At 60.0% G+C, this 17,471-nt stretch overlaps 1 protein-coding gene across 7 annotated transcripts in view; it reads right to left on the bottom strand.

The window, feature by feature from the left end:
- Positions 1-17,471, bottom strand: part of PGS1 (phosphatidylglycerophosphate synthase 1) — a 70,037-nt gene that overhangs the window by 37,438 nt on the left and 15,128 nt on the right. For 4 of the 7 annotated variants that reach the window (XM_055575277.1, XM_055575276.1, XM_055575273.1 and 1 more), the window contains exons 6-9: positions 17,014-17,192; positions 14,022-14,543; positions 5,604-5,752; positions 1,002-1,126 (exon numbers count right to left, since the gene is read on the bottom strand). In XM_055575277.1, the coding sequence (XP_055431252.1) occupies positions 1,007-1,126; positions 5,604-5,752; positions 14,022-14,543; positions 17,014-17,192 (970 nt within the window). In that variant the 3' untranslated portion in view covers positions 1,002-1,006. Of the gene's footprint in view, positions 1-997; positions 1,127-5,603; positions 5,753-14,021; positions 14,544-17,013; positions 17,193-17,471 lie in introns of all 7 variants that reach the window. The other 3 variants (XM_055575274.1, XM_055575271.1, XM_055575272.1) reach the window with 1 other exon arrangement.

Here is a 17,471-nt window from a genome sequence, read left to right as displayed (position 1 = left end):
CAGCTTGGGGGAAAGGAAAGCAGCTGCATCTCTGCCTTTAAGCATTTTTTTACTCTCTGAATTTTTGTGTTATTTGAATCAAGTATAAAGTAATAAAAATGTTGAGAAAAAAAATGAAGTGAGAAAATGCAACCTTTTAAAGTGAGACTGAGGAGAGAACCATGACCCCAGGACACACACGGGGCCAGCACGGGCCAGGCTCGGCTGCTCAGCCTCCACCCTGTGCTCCCGCCTGCTCGCTCTCCTTCCCCCACAAGCCCTTCCGCCTGGCTGGACCAGCGGAGTCTGCCCCAGAACGTCCCACCCCGAGACTGATCCACCTGGGGCCAGGTCAGGGTCTAAAGAGATCTGAACCCAGAGGGTCACTCAGGAGAGACCCCACCCCTGGTGGCAGCCCAGGGGGCCGTCCCATGAGGCCTCCTCTTGTCCCCCTGGGACACAGCTGGTGGCCTGGGGCCTCGGGGCTCTCGGCAGGCTCCTGGGTGGGCAGAGCGAGTCCCGCCACCAGTCACCGAGACCACCGCGTGTCTGCAAGCACAAGCCAGGAGTGTCGGGGAGACGGGGTCACAGACTGTCTGAGGCTCCGTCCATCCTGCACAGCCCAGGCAGCAAGCCCGGGTGCCTCCACCATGAGCGCTGCCCCTCCGCCCCCACTGCCTTCAGAACCCCGTGCTCTGCGACGGACAGCGGGCACAGAATCTACCCCTGTGTCCGGCAGCCATGAGGCCCTGGCCCCAAGGCCGCCTCCGGCCCCCATGCGAGCACAGACACGTCCCACCACGCTGACCCCACCACGGCCCTGGGACCCGACGGAGGGTGAAAGGGCCACCTCATTAGCACCAGGCTTCCAAGCCTTCGATAACCACCCATGACCCCAGACACACACCCCTAAGCAGGTAACCAAGGATGGACCAGAGAGCCCTGAAGCCCCTGCGAGAGGCCCCGGGACCCCAGCTGGAGAGGACCGCTGTGGCCCCTAGTGACCCAAGGTCAGTACCTACTGTCCTCAGAAGAAGTTCTTGATCAGCGGAGTCACCATCTTCACCCACAGCTTCACCTGCCGGCTCGGCTGCTCAAAGGTGGCAGAGGACACCACGCCTGCCCTGCGGTAGAGCTGCTCCTGCTCCTGGGGAAGAGGGACAACCAGGAGTCACGGGGCGGCTCCAGGACCAGCCACTTGGCCTGCTGGCCCTGGGGCTCCGCGGGGGCCCTGGCGCAGGTCGTCCCTGTGAAACATCCCTGGGAAAGCTAGTAAGCCAGGGTGTCTACAGTTTGAAGACCGAGGTGCGTGGGGAACAGGCAATTTAGAGCTGAAGGAATTCAGCTGGTGAAGGAAATATTTAAAAGTGCACCCTCGATAAATGAGACAGTGCAATTAAAATAATGAAGGTCCTTTTTTAAACGAGACACAGTTTTTCTTCTCTCAAGCTGGCAGAAAGTGGTAACGTCATCAGCCCTGCTGACGAAGGCCGAGGGAACAGGCATTCCCGGACACGGCTGATGGAAAGGGGGGGCCAGGTCCCCATCTGGAGAGCAAGTTGGCAACAGGTTATCGAAAGCCTTGAAAAGCTCCGCTTGCAAGAGTTTATCCCAAGAAAATAACTACGCACTAAGATTTCTGTATGCGCACATTTATCACGCCAACATTTATGATGGAGAAAACCTGGAAAGCACCTAAATGTCCAACGGCCAACTAATTAAACACAGCAAACCATATGACACACCAGCATTCACCATGAGCTGCCCATGCCCTGGAGAAACACTGACCTGAGGATATGGGAAGGCAGTGCAAGACACGGGGTGGGCATTAACAGATACAACACAGTCCTGATTTCATTAAAAAGAAAAAAGCCAAGCAACACTCTCTGTAAGCCCACAGACCAAGACCGGCTAGGAACAACCGAAACAATTTCAGTGACTATATGTGGGTGACAGGGTCACCGTCTTCTAATTTTCCTTCAATTTTAAAGTGAACGAATATTACTTTCATGTTTAAAAACGCTGACATAAGCCTTGTCTTACATGGTGTTCGAGAAGAGGACTGCCCTGGCGGCCCAGCAGCTAAGAGTCCACTTGCCAGCACAGGGGCCGTGGGTTCGACCCCTGGTCTGGAGGATCCCGTGTGCCGCGGGACAGCGAGGCCCACGCCCTGGAACCTGCGCCCCGCGACCAGAGAAGCCATGGCAGCAGAGAGCAGCCCCTGCTCTGCACACCGCAGAAAGCCCGCACCCAGCATGAAGACCCAGTGCAGCCAACAATGAACGAACGAATAAAAAAATCTTTGAGAGGAGAAACTGCCTCTCTTTTAAAACACGACACCCTCGAAGCTTTCCCGAGGCAGAGGCAGCAGTCAGAAGCTGTGACTTCCCTCTCTGAGCCTTGTGTCCCTTCATCTGTGAAACCCTGACTACCCCATGCCCCGGTGAGGCTCCCTCAGCACTGGCTGTGCCAACACTCCAACCATGTTGGCACCAGGAGCCCCGGGGGGTGCTGTGGTGCCGCCCCCTGACCTGCTGGGGGCCGGACGCTCTCCTCTGGGGGGTGGGAACGGAAGCCGTGTCCCTGGCCAACCCCTGTGACCCAGTGAGGACGGGAGGGGGGGGACATGGCGCCCTCAGAACACGACAGACTGTCCGCAGCTCTTCCCGTCAAGGGCTGGGGAAATCTAGTGCCCGACTTCACGTCTTCCTGCACAGCCTGCGTGCTCAATCCCTTGTGAGCCGGGCTGGGGCCTGGGTCCCTGGCGCTTCGCGTCCGAGCCGACCGTGCCGCCCACTGACCGCGGCTGGACGGGCCTGTCGGAGGAGCCGGCCTTGGTCTCCAGGGGCTGCTTTGTGGCGGTCTCCACAGACCCGGCTCCAGCTTTATGTTTTTCCAATGAATATGCAGCCAAGATCTCAATTAAATTACCAGAAACACTTTAAGTTTCCTCACAGCCTCCGCACAGGGAAGGAGAAGGAAGTCAGCTGCTCGGGGTCACAATGCTGTTCAAGGGAGGCTTCCCTAGGTCACCAGTGGGGAACCGTGCTGCCCGAACAAAACCAGGAAGCTTTCAGTTTTTATTGTATGTACTAAGTGAAGGGAAGGACTGTGGATCTGGATAAAAATATCTCCCCGCTCCGGTGCCCATGGACACACGGACAGGGCCCTTCCCTGGGACCCCAGGAGGACTCCAGAGGTGGCTTCTGATGGCAGGGCCCCGGGCAGCGGGGTTTTAGGGACTTTCTGGGCTCTGGGGAGGTCGTGCGGCTGGGCAGTCCCAGGATCGGGCCTCACAGGGGCCTCTCCGGAGGGTGGCTGTTGTCCTGGTATGTAAGTGCACAGGAGGAGTTATCCAGAAATGCCTTTCTGCATGTTAAAGGCACAGAGGTGAGCACGCCTCTAAAGAATTGAAGGGCTGCAGTGGTGTGGACTGTCACCCTCCCAACAAAAGCCCCTGGGACTCAGGTTTGGGAAGAAAAAGAAAATATCCCAAATATGTCATTTGGGGAAGCAGCTCCTGACCACAACTGGCCCAACTCTTCTCAAGATTCAGGATGTGGGTTCAGTCCCCCTACTCGGGGAGCGGGGGGAGAGTGGCTAGCACCAGGACTCTGGGCACAGACTTGCTCCCCCCAATCAGCCCCAGGCCCAGAGCCCTGGGGCCAGGCGCACCCTGACCCCTCTAGGTCTGGGAAACCCAGCTCTCAGCAGCGAGGCCGAGGTCCAGGAGATGCCGCTGCTCCTCTCACCCCAGCACCCTGAGGCCGGCCAGCCCCTACTGGAACCTCGGCGGGCGTTTGCTGGAAGCCTGACCATAGCATCTATGATCTGCTGAGCAGATCAGAGTCTCCCGCTGGTCGCCCAGAGCCCGACCGCCGCCACTTCCCCTCGGCCCCGGTGAGGCCCTTCCCGGCACCAGGGCCCCGCTCAGTCACTGACAAGATTCCCAGATCACAGGAGGCAGATCCCGGGGAACCAGGCAGTTACCATTTCCTCGTCCATCAACAAAGGCTCCAAGGATTTCGCAACAGTAATTCCCAAACACAAGAATAAAGGCTTAACACAGCCCCTGCACTTCTGAGGGCTGGCCTCCGGGGGTGTTATCTACGCTCCCATGACTCAGGAGGAAAGCTGGCACCTCCCCTGGAGAGGCTTTGTCGTAAAGGTCATAAATTCATGAACCCAAAGGATCACCCAGGCTTCACGTGCACAGGTGCTGTGCTTGCGTTCCCGAAAGTCCACCAGCGCTGCTGCAGGTGATCGAACACAAAGATGCACGTAGAAGCAGAAATCACCTGCACTCATTCTTGACTTTAAATGGAAAGACCACCATCGCAGAAGGAGGCTGAGACCGCTGCCCCTCTGGGAACCAGAGCTGCGTTCCTGTCCCTGGAAGCCCAGTGCTCTCCCCGCCCACCCGGCACCCAACCGTGGGCCCCTAGCAGCCAGCAGCAGGGGCTTGGGGATCCCGCGCCCCGTGACTGACTGTCCAGCCCCAGCTCGAGAGAAAGGCCTGCGGTCCCGTGAGCCACGCGGGGAGTCTCTTCCCAGGGGAGTGGGAGGTCCTCGCTGGACCACACAACATGCCCACCAAGCCAGATCAAGCGCATTAAGTTCTCTCTTAGGACCACCCCTCCCCCACCCCCTCGCTCTCAGAAGTGCCTGCCTCCCCCTCTCACAGCTGCAAGGAAAGAAATCCTATTACAAGTGTGACAAAACCAATGCAGAAATTCCAAGACACCTTGGGAATGGGCCTGCCCTGCCCCACCGCCATCCCCTGACACAGGGAGGTGGCAGGCGGCGCACCAGCCTCCATGGGGCCCTGCCCACCACCAGCCCCTACAAACGCACCACGAGGGGCCCCCCACTCCTGGCCAGGCACACATCCAAGCAGCCCCTCCACCACCTCCTGCAGAGTCGATCCCAAACTAGATCACTACCCAGTGAAACGATCTGAAGGAAAACAAATAGAATCGAAGTTCTCAGCGCAAAAGGATCGTCGTGCTGACTGGAAGGCACAGCAGTCTGGGACCAGGACAGTCCGAGCCCTCACCATGGCGCAGCTCCAAACAAACCACCTCTGTCTGCATGGCCTCTGAGGTCATTCTAAGGGTTGGCTCTTTTTTCCGGCTTCTGTCTCCACTTGCAGAGACTCTGGCTCCCCGGGTGCCCCTTCCACCTGGGTGGCAACCCCACCTCCTGCCTCTCCGTCCCCAGACTCTGAAGCACCTCTGGGGGAGGGTCGTCATCAGAATGACCCAGGCCGCCCAAAGCTGCTCCCTAACAGACCTGGGCACAGGTCCTGTGTGACCCTGGCTCCTACCCCAGGAACTGATCTGCCGTCTCAGAAGAGGTTGGGACCAGGGCCGTATTCACATCCCTGTGAGAACAAAGCGTTCTCTGCCCATGTAGGGAAACACAACGCCCCCGAGACGTGGGGGAGAGCACCTGCCAGGGAAGGGCATGCCCCAGGTGCAGGCAGAGGGGTGCAGCAGGCCTCCCTCGGGGCCGGCCAGCGGCACACACTAGAGGACCCCGGTTCTTTCCCACCCTCGGGCCCCAGCAGGAGACAGCCCCCAGGCACCCAACTGCGCCCCCACCGCCCCGCAGCCCCAACCGACCTGGTGAAGCTGCTGCTGCAGGGCCCGGCTCTCCGTGACAATGGCGATCTGGGCCTCCAGGTCCCGGTGAACCGACCTGTACCCAAAATTAGGAGAGCCAATCAACGTGAGACAGGGCAGGCTGCTCCCTGCCAGGTACAGCCAGAGGCCTGCAGGGAGAAGGAAACGTGCAGACAGGAAGTGAGCACGGCCGCCACCACAGCCTCTCCGCGCCGCGCTGACCTGGGGGAAAAGCAGGCCCTCGGAGTCCCGGGACAAGGGGACGGGCTCCCTTGGAGGACGGACTCCCCCTGGGCCCACTCTCGGCCCCGCCCGCTGACCTGGGGGAGAAGCAGCCCCGCAGGGTCCGGGGAACAAGGCCGTGGGGACGGGCTCCCCGGGGCCAGGTTGGCCCAGCCCAGGCTGCCATGGGAGGCAAAGGCCCAGTAGGGTCTGCAGGGCGCCTGGTGCTCTGGGCCCGTAGGGACGGCGGCCGTCTCCGGTGCACGGCGTGGCCCGCAGGGTGAGAAGCGGGCTTCTCTGGTGAGGCCCGTGCTCAGGCTCTGTTCTCACCCCCAACCCTACCCCCCGACGCTACTGGACACCCCTGTCACCCCTCCCAGACAGCGCGGGGCCTTTACTGCCCGCTCTCCACGCTGCCTCAGCCACGTCCTGGCCACCGTCCCACCTCCCCGTCCTTCCACGGGCCCAGAGGGCAGGAGGCCCAGCAGAGCTCAGGTCACAGCTGCTGCTCATTGAACAGGCCAGCTGAGCCCTGGGCTGGGGAGCAGCTACCCTTTCACCTGAGCCTGCAGATGGGGTGACACCTGACTGGGTTTAAGAACAGGTCAGCTGGCCAAGCAGCCCAGAGGCACCTGCCCTTCCTCCTAGTCCCCCAGCCCCTGCCAGAGCAGAGAGGGGATGAGCCCCGTGCACTTCCCTCAGAGGAGCTCCCGGGGGCCCTCAAGTCACAGCTCGGGACGTCTGGGCTCCTCTGGGGTTCAGTCCCAGATGTTGAGGGTGGAGCCTGGGTCTGACTGAGGGGTGAAGGTCCCTGCCGAGGGAGCAGCAGGGGGCACCGAAGAGAGAGCCCGCCGGGGCGAGCTGCACCCACGTGCAGGTGAGCTGGCCCCGGGCCCCTCCCTCGCGCCCGCTGCCGACTGCGGAGAAGCCCACCAGAGGTATGCAAGTCCGCCTGCTGGGGCTCGGGGGCTCCAGGCCAGAAGGGCGACATCCACTGGAGGCCCTGTGCGTTTCAGTCCTAGCTCAGAGAATGCGGTTCCGCCCCCCTTTTTCTCTTTTGCTAGAAAATGAGCCAGTTAACACCAGAGGAAAGCAGAGCGCGTGTGAGCAGCCACAGGGGGACAGCTCCTTCCTCCGCCCCCCCGGGAGCACGCCATCTTCTGATAACACCTCAGCCACAGCTCTGTAATGACGGCCGTGGCTTCTCTCAGAACCCTAAACATCACCTGAGACGGACAACACGCAGATCCCCTGCTCTGCACCCCATTCCATCCCCTCCCCAGTCCCAGGCCCCATCAGAATTACTTCTGTTCCCCAAACCTAACATCTCCAGGACACCTGCGGCCCCAGACTCCCGTCCTCCTATGGAGCACCAGGCCTGCCCTCTAGCTTTTCCTCCACGCTGCACCAAGAACGCCCAGCCGGGAACACCCAGGGGGGCCGCCTGAGTCCTGGGCTCCTTTACAGGCTGCCCGGTGCAGGGCCGGCCTCCTCATACCCTCCCACCACCGTGAGTCTCTCCTCTGCCAACAGGACCCTTCCGAAGGGCCCAAAGGCACACACGAGCATTGCGAGTGAATCAACGTGTGATACACACCAAACTCCTAAAATAGAAGACCATTTCCTAATTCTCACTCAGAACAAGAGCATTTCCAAGAACATCTTGGGTAAGAGATGATGACGCTCAGCTGCCTGTTCCTGTAATATGCCTGCCACCCCCCAACACACACACACACACGCAGGGGCCACATCAAAGCCACTAGCTTGCCCGCTGGTCTCACTCAACCGATTACACCCCACCCCGCTGGGCCGCTGCATGTGGGCAAGCACACGGCTCACCTGACCGCATGTCCAGACCCCAGGGGTAGGCAGGCCGGCCCCAGCGCCCTGCTCTGGAGGCCCCGTCCTCAGCAGGCAAAGCTCTCCACCTGCTCGAGGCTCAGCCTGACTGCCCCAGCTCTCCTTATGGCTGGAGCAGGGCGGGACAGGCGAGGTCTCCACCAGCAGTTACTATTTCCACTATTCTCTCTTTCTTTAGTGTGTGGCTGCTCCACACAGCTTATGACACTGTAGTTCCCCAACCAGGGACTGAATTCATGCCACCTGCAGTGGAAGCTCGGCGTCTTAACCACTAGACTGCCAGGGAAGTCCCTGTTCCAACCCTTCTGATGCCAAGATCAGCCCCGTAAAGATGCCGGGTCTGCTCGGTGCTACCTGTCCAGCTGCTCAGAAAGGGGACAGTGAACCAGGACAGGGAGGCCCCACCAACATGGGTCATGCGGCAAGGCTGAGGAGGGTTGCTTGCCACCAGGGCCCTGTGCCCTCCGAAGCCCCTGGACCCAGGTCTGCGGGGAAGGTGGGAGGGGCCCGGTCTGGCGTGCGCTCAGTTGTAACATCTGCCTGGGCAGGGACGCCTTCCTCACACGGCAGTCTACGGGTCGGCCACCAGAGGCGGACGGCCCAACTCGTCCTGGCCCACAGCTCCCCCGCAGGACCACTGCTTCTCAACGAGTTTTCATCATGGACCCCTGAAGGAGCTTTTCAGCCCCGCTTAAGATGAAGATTATTTTTTTCAGCACTCCCCTGGAGAGTCGGTCTCCAGGTGCTGTCCCTCTGGCTGGTCATGCGTGACACACCTGTTTCTCATCCTTCCTCTCCCCACTGCCACCTCTGCTTCCTCCAGGTGAGTGCTTGGATTAGAGACAGCGCACCTTTAACCTACTCACCGCTCTGGGAAGGCCTGCTATCACCCCACCAACTTCCCCTGCAGTCTCATCTGCACAATCTTTCTCCATCAAAAAGAAAACAGAGACCATGAGTGGTGAGACGCCACTTGGTGTGTGATGACGGAGGGGGGCTGGTGCAGCAGGGCAGTCAGGGGGACGCCACACGGAGCCCCGGCAGCCCAGGACAGGGGCGCCACCATGAACAAGAGTCCTTCTAGACTGAAGCTCACCAAGCTGGGGGCTCCTAAGCTATGGGTCTGTGCCCTGAGGACAGCTGGGAAACGTGCACGCGGGGAGGCAAAATTGAGAGGCCCTCTTGAGCTCCTGACCGTCTGAAGCTCCGGCCAGACCTGCGCTGCCACTCAGGATGTTGGGGTGAGGACACAGAGGGTGAGCCTGCCGGGCAGGACTCGCTGTCAGGAAACCCAGCGCTCCCAGCCCAGCCATAAACTTGTTATCAAGGCCTCGGTCCTCATCCCAGGGCTGACCTTCGGGCCCAACCCCTCCATCCCGCGTTCCCGGAACCTCCGAACAGGGAGAGATTCTGCAACAGGAATGACGCGGGAGGGGAGGGAGTGCTGGGGAAGGGCAGCGGGGGGGGTGCTGAAGTTCAGCACCGCCGCCCAGGACAGCAGGTCTCACTGCAAAGGGAGCATGCCACGGGTACAAGGTGACGACGCCGAGGCTGATGCCTTCCGCTGCCTCCCAGCCCTGCACCTACGCCTGCTGCCCCCACCCTGGCCGCCTCTTGAAGGAGGGGGACTGCGCGCACTGGCGGTCCCTTCGCAGGCCCAGCATCCTCCTCCAGGGGAATCCAGGTGGCCCCAGGCTCCCGCAGCCCATGCTCACCCTGGGCTCCGAGCCCCTTCCCACCTCGGTGCCCAGCCTCCATTCCAACACCCCAGCCGTGGTCTTGGGGCTCCACGTTTCTGCTCCCTCCGCCCAGACCTCTCCTGCCTGGGGTCTACGCTCAGTGTCACCTCCTCAGAAAGGCTCTCCCCGGCCCCCATCTAACAACAGACCCATGTGAGTCTGGAGTCCCCTCCTGCCCTCGTCTTCCTCAGTCCTTCCCGTGATGTGACGCTGGATTTGGATGCTTACTACCTGCTTCCCCATGAACTGGACACCCTCTGAGGACAGAGGTGTCCTGCCCGCTGTGCCCTGAATGCCACCTGGCACGAGCAGGCCCCCCGTAAACACCTGTGTGAACAAAGTAAGTAGAATGAGGATAATAAGGCCTCTTCCAACAGTTGATTAAGAGTAAAAAGGCAAAAGGCTTTGAGGCTCTAGAGCAGGAGCACACAAACATTTCAGGTTAGAGGCCTTCTTTGAGGAGCTCCCCAGAAAACCCCAAAATCCAGCACCTGCCACCTCTCCCCCACCAATGTTCTGCAATGAATTTCAGAAGGTTCTCAGATCCCTGTAAAAACCAGAGGGAACACAAACGTCACCGAGCTACCCTCAGATGGACGAGCACCACCGGCTCCGAGGCCAGAACCGCACCGACACACCCCAGGAGGCAGGAGGCTGGTGCCGGCTCGGTCTCAGGCAAGCGGCACAGCCCCCAGGCACGCCTGCCACCCCGGTGTGAGAGCCGCCCCACATGTGCCCGGCACACAGGGTGGAGCTGCCCCATTCTCGCTGCAGGTTCAGCCCGGGCGCCGTGCCAAGCGGCCTATCGGGAAGGCAGTAAAAATAGTGACAGTTCTCACAACCATTAGCAGGCGCCTCTGTCAGCAGGAGCCAGAACTCTCTCAACCCGGGGCCCTGCCCCGCCCTCGCCACACACGCTGCTGCTGTTCATACTGCCTCCAGATGAAATCACACCTCGACAGCAGGCAGAGCTCACACCCCCCAGCACGGACGTGGCCCTGGCTCCCGGCACAAAACCCCACAACGGCGCACACAGCACCTTTCAGGCCCTCTCATCTCCACGGGGCAGAAAGCTAAGGTGTGAGAACTAGGCCTGAGAACACTCTTCAGTCACTCGGACTCCCCTGAAGTTACTGCCTCTCCAAGACCTAAAGAGATGAGTTCGCTGGCACAAAATAGGCACAGCACTTACAACCGCTGACAGCAACCTCCCTGGTGGTCCAGTGACTAAGACTCCTCGCTCCCAATGCAGGGGGCCTGGGTGCGATCCCTGATCAGGGAACTAGACCGTGCCTGCTGCAACGAAAGAGCCCACATAAAACACCCTGAGACCCAAGACAGCCAAACAAACAAAAGTTTCTAAAAAAGAAAAGCTGCCAGCTGATGGATGTTGAAGGGGGACCTCTACCCTGCCCGTACCCCCAAAACTCCTGGGGCCAAGAAAATGCCAGTGAGACTTCCAGCCTCAGTGTCGCCTTCACTGGCCCCCAGAGAGGGCAGAAACAGAGCTACAGGGGACAAGGACGCCTCCTCCCACCAAGGCGTCCTCCACCCCCACACACACAGCGTCGTGGCCACAGCCTCGGGAACCCCAATCCTCCCCCACAGACCACCCAGTCATTTCACAGACCCTCAAGTGCACGCATGTCACTGTTCCCTCCTGAGTGAGATCCGAGCCATCGCCCCAGTGGACACAGAAGCGGAACCAGGCCCTCCACTTCTGCCAAAGGTAAATGTGGGCTGAGAACCACGCTTCAGGAGAGACCCCCAGCCTGGGAACCTCCGCACCACATCTTGTTTACCCAGGCTCTCCCTGACATACCGAACAGACGTCCTGTGCAAGACTCCAAATAAAAACTAACCACATAAACCCACAATGCCACAGAGGTCTCTAGCACATGGCTTTAAAAAGTGGAAGGTCCCTCCAGTTCCTTGAAGCAACTCAACTTGTTAAAAGGTGACATATAGTTAAGCCTGCTAAGAAACCAGCAAACAGCCAGTGCAGCGGCCTCCGCTCAGGCCTCTGGGCAGCACTGCTCCGGCCGGGTGCTCAGCCCGGCCCAACGTTCCCCCAACACTCGTGAGCAGAAAACCCCAAGGAACACACCCTGCCCACGTGCTCTGCTGCCACCAGGCTGCACTGCTGTCTGTGGGCACCTGCAGACCGGCATGGCCGCTTGCCACAAGAAGGCTGTTTCTCCCCATCTAGCCTGTCCACCTCCAGAGGCCTCGACAGGGCAGGGCTTTCCTTGATCACAAGCAGGGGGCTGCCCGCAGGTTCAACAGTCAGGCCCAGAGCCTCGGGCTGCCTGACTCCCAGGGGCGTGCGATGCTGACAGACAATAGCTGGAAGGCAAGGAGCTGGAAGCGGGAACAGGACTTCCCAGCGCCTTCTCTTCACCCAGGGGCTTCTGGGAGCAGGAGAACCCAAGATGAGCCCAGGCCTGTCCCACAGCAGCCTGGGGAAGGGAATCATAGCATTAGCTACTCAGCCCTCAGCAAGTATTTTCTAGGGCCCAAACCCAGACACACCGCTCGCGCCCAGCACGGGCCCTGCAGAGGGCAGGCAGGCCGCAGCCGGTCCACCACTCCCCAGTCCAAAGCCACACGGCATCTACACTGCCTGCTCGTCGTCCTAGCTCGCCTTACGGAAATGACCATCCAAAGATGAGCCAGAAGGGGGGTGGACTTAAGACTCCCGCTACTGACCACAGTGCCTAGGCAGGGAAGGACCTGGCCTCTCCCCGCAGCACTGAGTGACCTGAGCTCGGCTCCTGCCCTGAGGACAAGGTGCCTTCTGCGCAGAGAGTCCCACGCTGCCTACCCCGGCCACGCTCCCTCCCTTCCTCCCCAGCCCCCCACAATCGCACACACCCTGGGATTCCTGGCCTTCCCCACAAAGCCAGCTCCCAGATTGCAGGGCCCCACCCGCAGCAGGGCGGGCAGGAGGGAGCGGCAGAAGCAGGCCAGTCCGGGAAAAGGCGAGACACACTGGAAAAGCCGGTTGGGTGTTTCTGTTTCAACGGTAACTCAGAAGTCACCGCATGTTTCTCAGCACAGCTTCACGGAAATAATCCACAGCGCGCTCAGAACTGCCGGGCCAGGCTGCGTTGGGGGCCCCACCGGGACCAGGGACACCCCCACTACCACCCAGCCACAGGGCAGGCAGGCACCAGTGCGCTCATGGCACTTCCGTGCAGCTCGCCAGGCACACGCGCCCCCTCGAGCTCAGAGCTCCTCCCACCCCAGCTCTCCATAGCCAGGACCCCACCCCAGGCACTGCTGCTCTTCTCAGAAGTAACAGAGCCAATCCTAACATACCTGCCACACCCCCACAGGCCAGCCTGCCTGCCTGGAGACACCTGCTCGTGACACATCCAGGATCGGCCACACGGAACAGCAGCAGAGCGCGCTTCCCATGGCAGACAATGCCCCCTGCTCACGCAAGCACGTGGGCCTCGCAGGAGGAAGTGGGAACCACCCAACAGGCCCGAAGCTCTGAGTGGGAGCAGTGGTTCTCAAGGCATCAGAATCTCCTGGGGGGCTTTTCAAAGTTACCATGTTGGGGTCAACCCCCAGAGGGCTGGACCCAGGAGGCTGGGGGTGGCTTGGGCATCAATGCACCCCCAATGGAAACTAATGGTTTAAAGAAACAAAAGCCCAAGCTGAGGTTCAAAGTGATCTCAAGTCTAAACAACACAGATGAGCGGCCGTGACATACCACCACCCGCTCCCATGGTAATCAGCCACTCTGGAAGCCCCCAGGACCAGTGTAGAAGCAGAACAGGTCTCTGAGCCAGCAGCGAGAAGTCAGGAAAGCCAGGCGTTTCTTTTATACGCAGGACTAACCAAGTGCGCTGTGGGTGTCCCTGAGCACAGAAAGGCGCGGTCACACCCAGAGGGGGTTGCACTCACATGGTGCAGCCGCCAGCGGTCCCTCTGCTGAGCGCAGGGCTCTGAGCCCCGTGATTCACAACCCCAATGCCCTGGGGTTGTGTCACATGGGGGCTGCTCCACGGATGCACACAACTGCCCGAGAAGGATCATTACAACGCACAGCTCACACTCCCACCCACCCTGGGGCAGTGCTGCACACGTGAGCAGTGCAAGCAGAGGGCCTGTTTCCTCCACTGCAAAAAAAAAAAAGAGCGAAGGTTTGACTTATAGAGGAAACGACCAGCAACGGTGAGGCAAAGACTGAAAAACGAGGCTGCCTGATGCCCAGTCAGTGACCCCTGGTGAGTCCTCTCTGTCCCCAAGAAGGGGAGGGCCAATGAGGGAGAGCTCGGATGCTCGAGGGAAGCGCGCGTGCCTTGCCCTCTACATGAGGGGAGGGAGTATGGGTACGCTTTTTAAAACAGCCACTCCAATGATCTGAGCGTCTGCGTTTTGGGTAGACACAAGGTAGAGATTTTGCAGAGCTGAAACGGACAGACGTGAGGATGACGACGCCCCGCAGGGCCGTCGTGAAGACAGGCGGGGCGGGGCTCTACCAGACGCCTGGCCCCTCGGGCCCGAGGGCAGGCTGGAGTGTGGGGTGTGCCCCGCCCCCCAGCTGCCCCGCACGGGCCGTCTCCAGCCGGCGGCCGCCGCGTACCTTTGGCGTGGAACGTCCAGTCCCTGCGCCAGTATTCCTGCAGCTGCACCCGCTCCTGCTGCCCCAGGCTGCACACCTCACTGTAGAACTGCCGCTCGATGTGCACGTAGGCGGCCGGGATGGCGCCCGCCACCCCCTTGGCTCCGAAGAAGCCGTTCACCTCCGGCGAGGCCAGCAGGATCTGGTACTCGGCCCGTGTGCCCAAGACCAGGTCCATGTAGGCCTGGGTCAGGTTGAAGTAGCCAGTGGTGAGGTAGACCTTAGCCCCTCGCTCGGCCTCTGTCAGCAGGGTCTCAGTGACAATCTCGTCGATCTGAATCTCAAAGGGCTTCATCTGGATCAGGGGGTAGATCCAGGTGTCGGGGGCCGGCCTCCGGTCTCCAGCAGCTGCGGCATCCTCCTGGGTCAGGAGGGAGTCACTGTGGAAGGTCTGGGCGTGCAGCGCCTGCTGGCGCGACCTGGCAGAGTTGATCACGTCCATGACCCTCTTATTGGCTGCCTTGCAATATGCAGCCCGGTCACCTATAGGGAGACACGGCAGAGGGGATCAGGGGCAGCAAATGGAGGCTCCGGACCCCCACCCAGCACGGTGGGCACGGCGCCGGCACATGATGGGCGCGAGCAGGCGCTGCAGTTCATCCTTCACCAGTCACACAAGGCACCGCCCACGTGAGGCTCCTCCTGGGACAGAAAGGCCCGAGAAAGCCACAAGAAGCCTGCACGCGGGGGGCCGTGGAAAGGCCTTTACCAATGCCACCTAATGGGAGTTCAAAAACAGGCAAGACTAGCTGAGGGTGATGTGAGTCAGGACAATGGGCAACCTGGGGAGGGGGTCAGGCCTGGCTGGGGGCCCCAGGGGGCTTCTGGGCGCCAACCCACTAGGAACACACACATAAGCTGCACACCCATGTTTGGGGTGCATGGTACATGTCAGAAAGAGCATGTGTCCCACAGAGACACGTGTAAGTATGATCAGACAGCAGGAGAGAGCCAGGCAGGGTCAGAGGCGGACAGACGGGCTCTGGGTCTTGTTTGCACACGGCCACTAGAGACGAGCGGCTGCACAGACACAATGAAAGGAAAAGAAGCGAGTCTCAATGCTATCTCTAGATGATAAGAGAGTTAACGAGCTAAGCATCCAACTCAAGAAGTCATGGAGGAAAAAACAACAGGAAAAGACAAAAATACAGTACAAGGAAGGAAATTATAAAAAGCAGAAATTAACAGAATGAAAACAACAACATAAGACATAAAAGTACGGAACTTCAACACTCAAAAGTTAATTCTCTGAAGAGACACAAAGGCAAGCCTTGGGCAGGGCTGATCAAGAACAACAGCGCGGTGGGCAGCACGGCCATGCAGGTAACCGCTCACGAGCTCCGAGCTGGGGACAGGCCCACAGGCCCAAGCGCCGTCAGGCCTGGGTGCCCACATGGAGAAGGAAAGCTCCCTGCGGGGATCCGCCCTTACTGACGGCGGCCAGCACGAGGGCCATTCACTCTGGCATCGTAGCGGGTTGGGCTCTCAGGCTGCCCTGGTCCCCAGCACGGCTGTGCCCAGCCCTCTATGCCCCTCGAGCGTGCTGACTCTCACTCTTCTCTGAACGGGGGCCCTTTTCTCTGCCTATGCGTACCAGGCCTGTTAAGTTAGAACGGGGGTCAGCCAACATTTCCTGTATAGGCCAGACAGTGAATCTGTTAGGCTTTATGAGCCAAAGGGTAAAACTGAAGACAACATGTAGGTTCTCGTATGGTCAGAGAGAAAACAGACTTCCATAATTTTTACTGGTGAAATTTAAAACATAATACTATTATACTACCCTACATGGGCTTCCCAGGTGGCTCTGTAGTAAAGAACCTGCCTGCCAATGCAGGAGACACAAGAGAAGTGGGTTCGATCTCAGTTGGGAAAATCCCCTGGAGTAGGAAATGTCAAACTGCTCCAGTATTCTTGCCTGGAGAATTCCACGGACAGAGGAGCCTGGCGGGCTACAGTCCATGGGGTCGCAAAGAGTCGGACATGACTGCGCATGCACATAAACACATGCGCACTACTTTAAAACACTGACATACACACACACACCTCTAACACACTGCCATCCCCTCTCACATGCTTCCTCTCTAGCTCTTCCCCTCACAAGGGCTGGGTTTAACCCATTCCCCACGCTGCTGACAGGGCTGCAAATTCAGCAGCGGACCTCCTTAAAGGCCACCAGGAAGCCACAGCCACAGGAATTGCAGGAATGCAAATACCCCGAGAACACCAGCCGCCAGGGTTTGCCTGTTTCCAGCGAGCAGAGTCGAGGGCTCTCCCATTTCACGTTCCAGGCAGGAGGCCGCAGACCTCACTGGAGCCGAGAGCCACAGAGCTTCTGAGCTCTGGAGTTGGGAGCAGTGGCCCTGAGGGGGTGGCCATTTAGCAGGCTGCTTCCTGTAAGTGCAGGGCAGGTTCCTGGCTCATCCCATGGGTACCCAGACCCAATGCCCACAGTCCCACCTTCCCTGGCGACTCCCTCACCCGCAGAGCATGACGGATGGCCAGTGAGTCACATCATCTGTCTGGCTCCAAAGACAGAAGCAAAACAAAGCTCCGCCACTCAAGTCTCCTAAACCTGTGGCAAGGCTACCAGAAGCATGCCCTCCTCACCCCCAGCCTGGGAGGCTGCAGAGCCCCGGCCCTACCTTTGCAAGGATGCACCATCCCCTCTAGAGGGCGCCCTCACCGCCCCCAGCTGGGAGGCTGCAAGCCCAGGCCCTGCCTTTATAAGCATGCACCATCCCCTCTACAGGCCCTCCTTGCCCTCACCGCCCCCAGCTGGAAGGCTGCAGGGCCCGGCCCTACCTTTGTAAGGACGCACCGTGCCCTCTAGAGGGCACCCTCACTGCCCCAGCTGGGAGGCTGCAGGGCCCGGCCCTACCTTTGTAAGGACGCACCGTGCCCTCTAGAGGGCACCCTCACTGCCCCAGCTGGGAGGCTGCAGGGCCTGCCCTACCTTTGTAAGGGTGCACCATCCCCTCGACCATCTGCACAGTGTCGTCCCCCTGCAGCTGCAGGGACACATCCCCTACTGCGTCCACCAGCTCCGTGAAGAAGTCGGCGATCTCGGGACAGTCCTGCAAGAACACGTAGCGGTCCTGCCGGTTGGTGAAGTAGGAGTCACTCAGGTTTGCACTACAGGGAGGAAAGCGGCAGGTGAGGACTCAGGCGAGAAGGCGTGACAGCAGGTCCTGGGGAGCCCGTCTCAGGGTCACTGGCAGGAGCAGGGGAGCGACCAACCCAGATCAGGACACAGCAGCAGCCAATCAACAAACAGCTAGTGAGCCCGGCCCCCTCACGAGAGGCGGGCCAGAGTGACACGGAGGAGACACCGTGGAGTGACTGCAAGCCCTGCCCATCACTGAGCTGACCATCAAGAGGAGACATGGACGTTTACAGAGCCAAGGGCCACTC

This window comes from Bubalus kerabau, chromosome 4 (genome assembly GCF_029407905.1).
Source record: "Bubalus kerabau isolate K-KA32 ecotype Philippines breed swamp buffalo chromosome 4, PCC_UOA_SB_1v2, whole genome shotgun sequence".
In the NCBI taxonomy this organism is placed as follows: Eukaryota; Metazoa; Chordata; class Mammalia; order Artiodactyla; family Bovidae; genus Bubalus; species Bubalus kerabau.
This window is presented reverse-complemented; position numbering and strand designations above follow the sequence as displayed.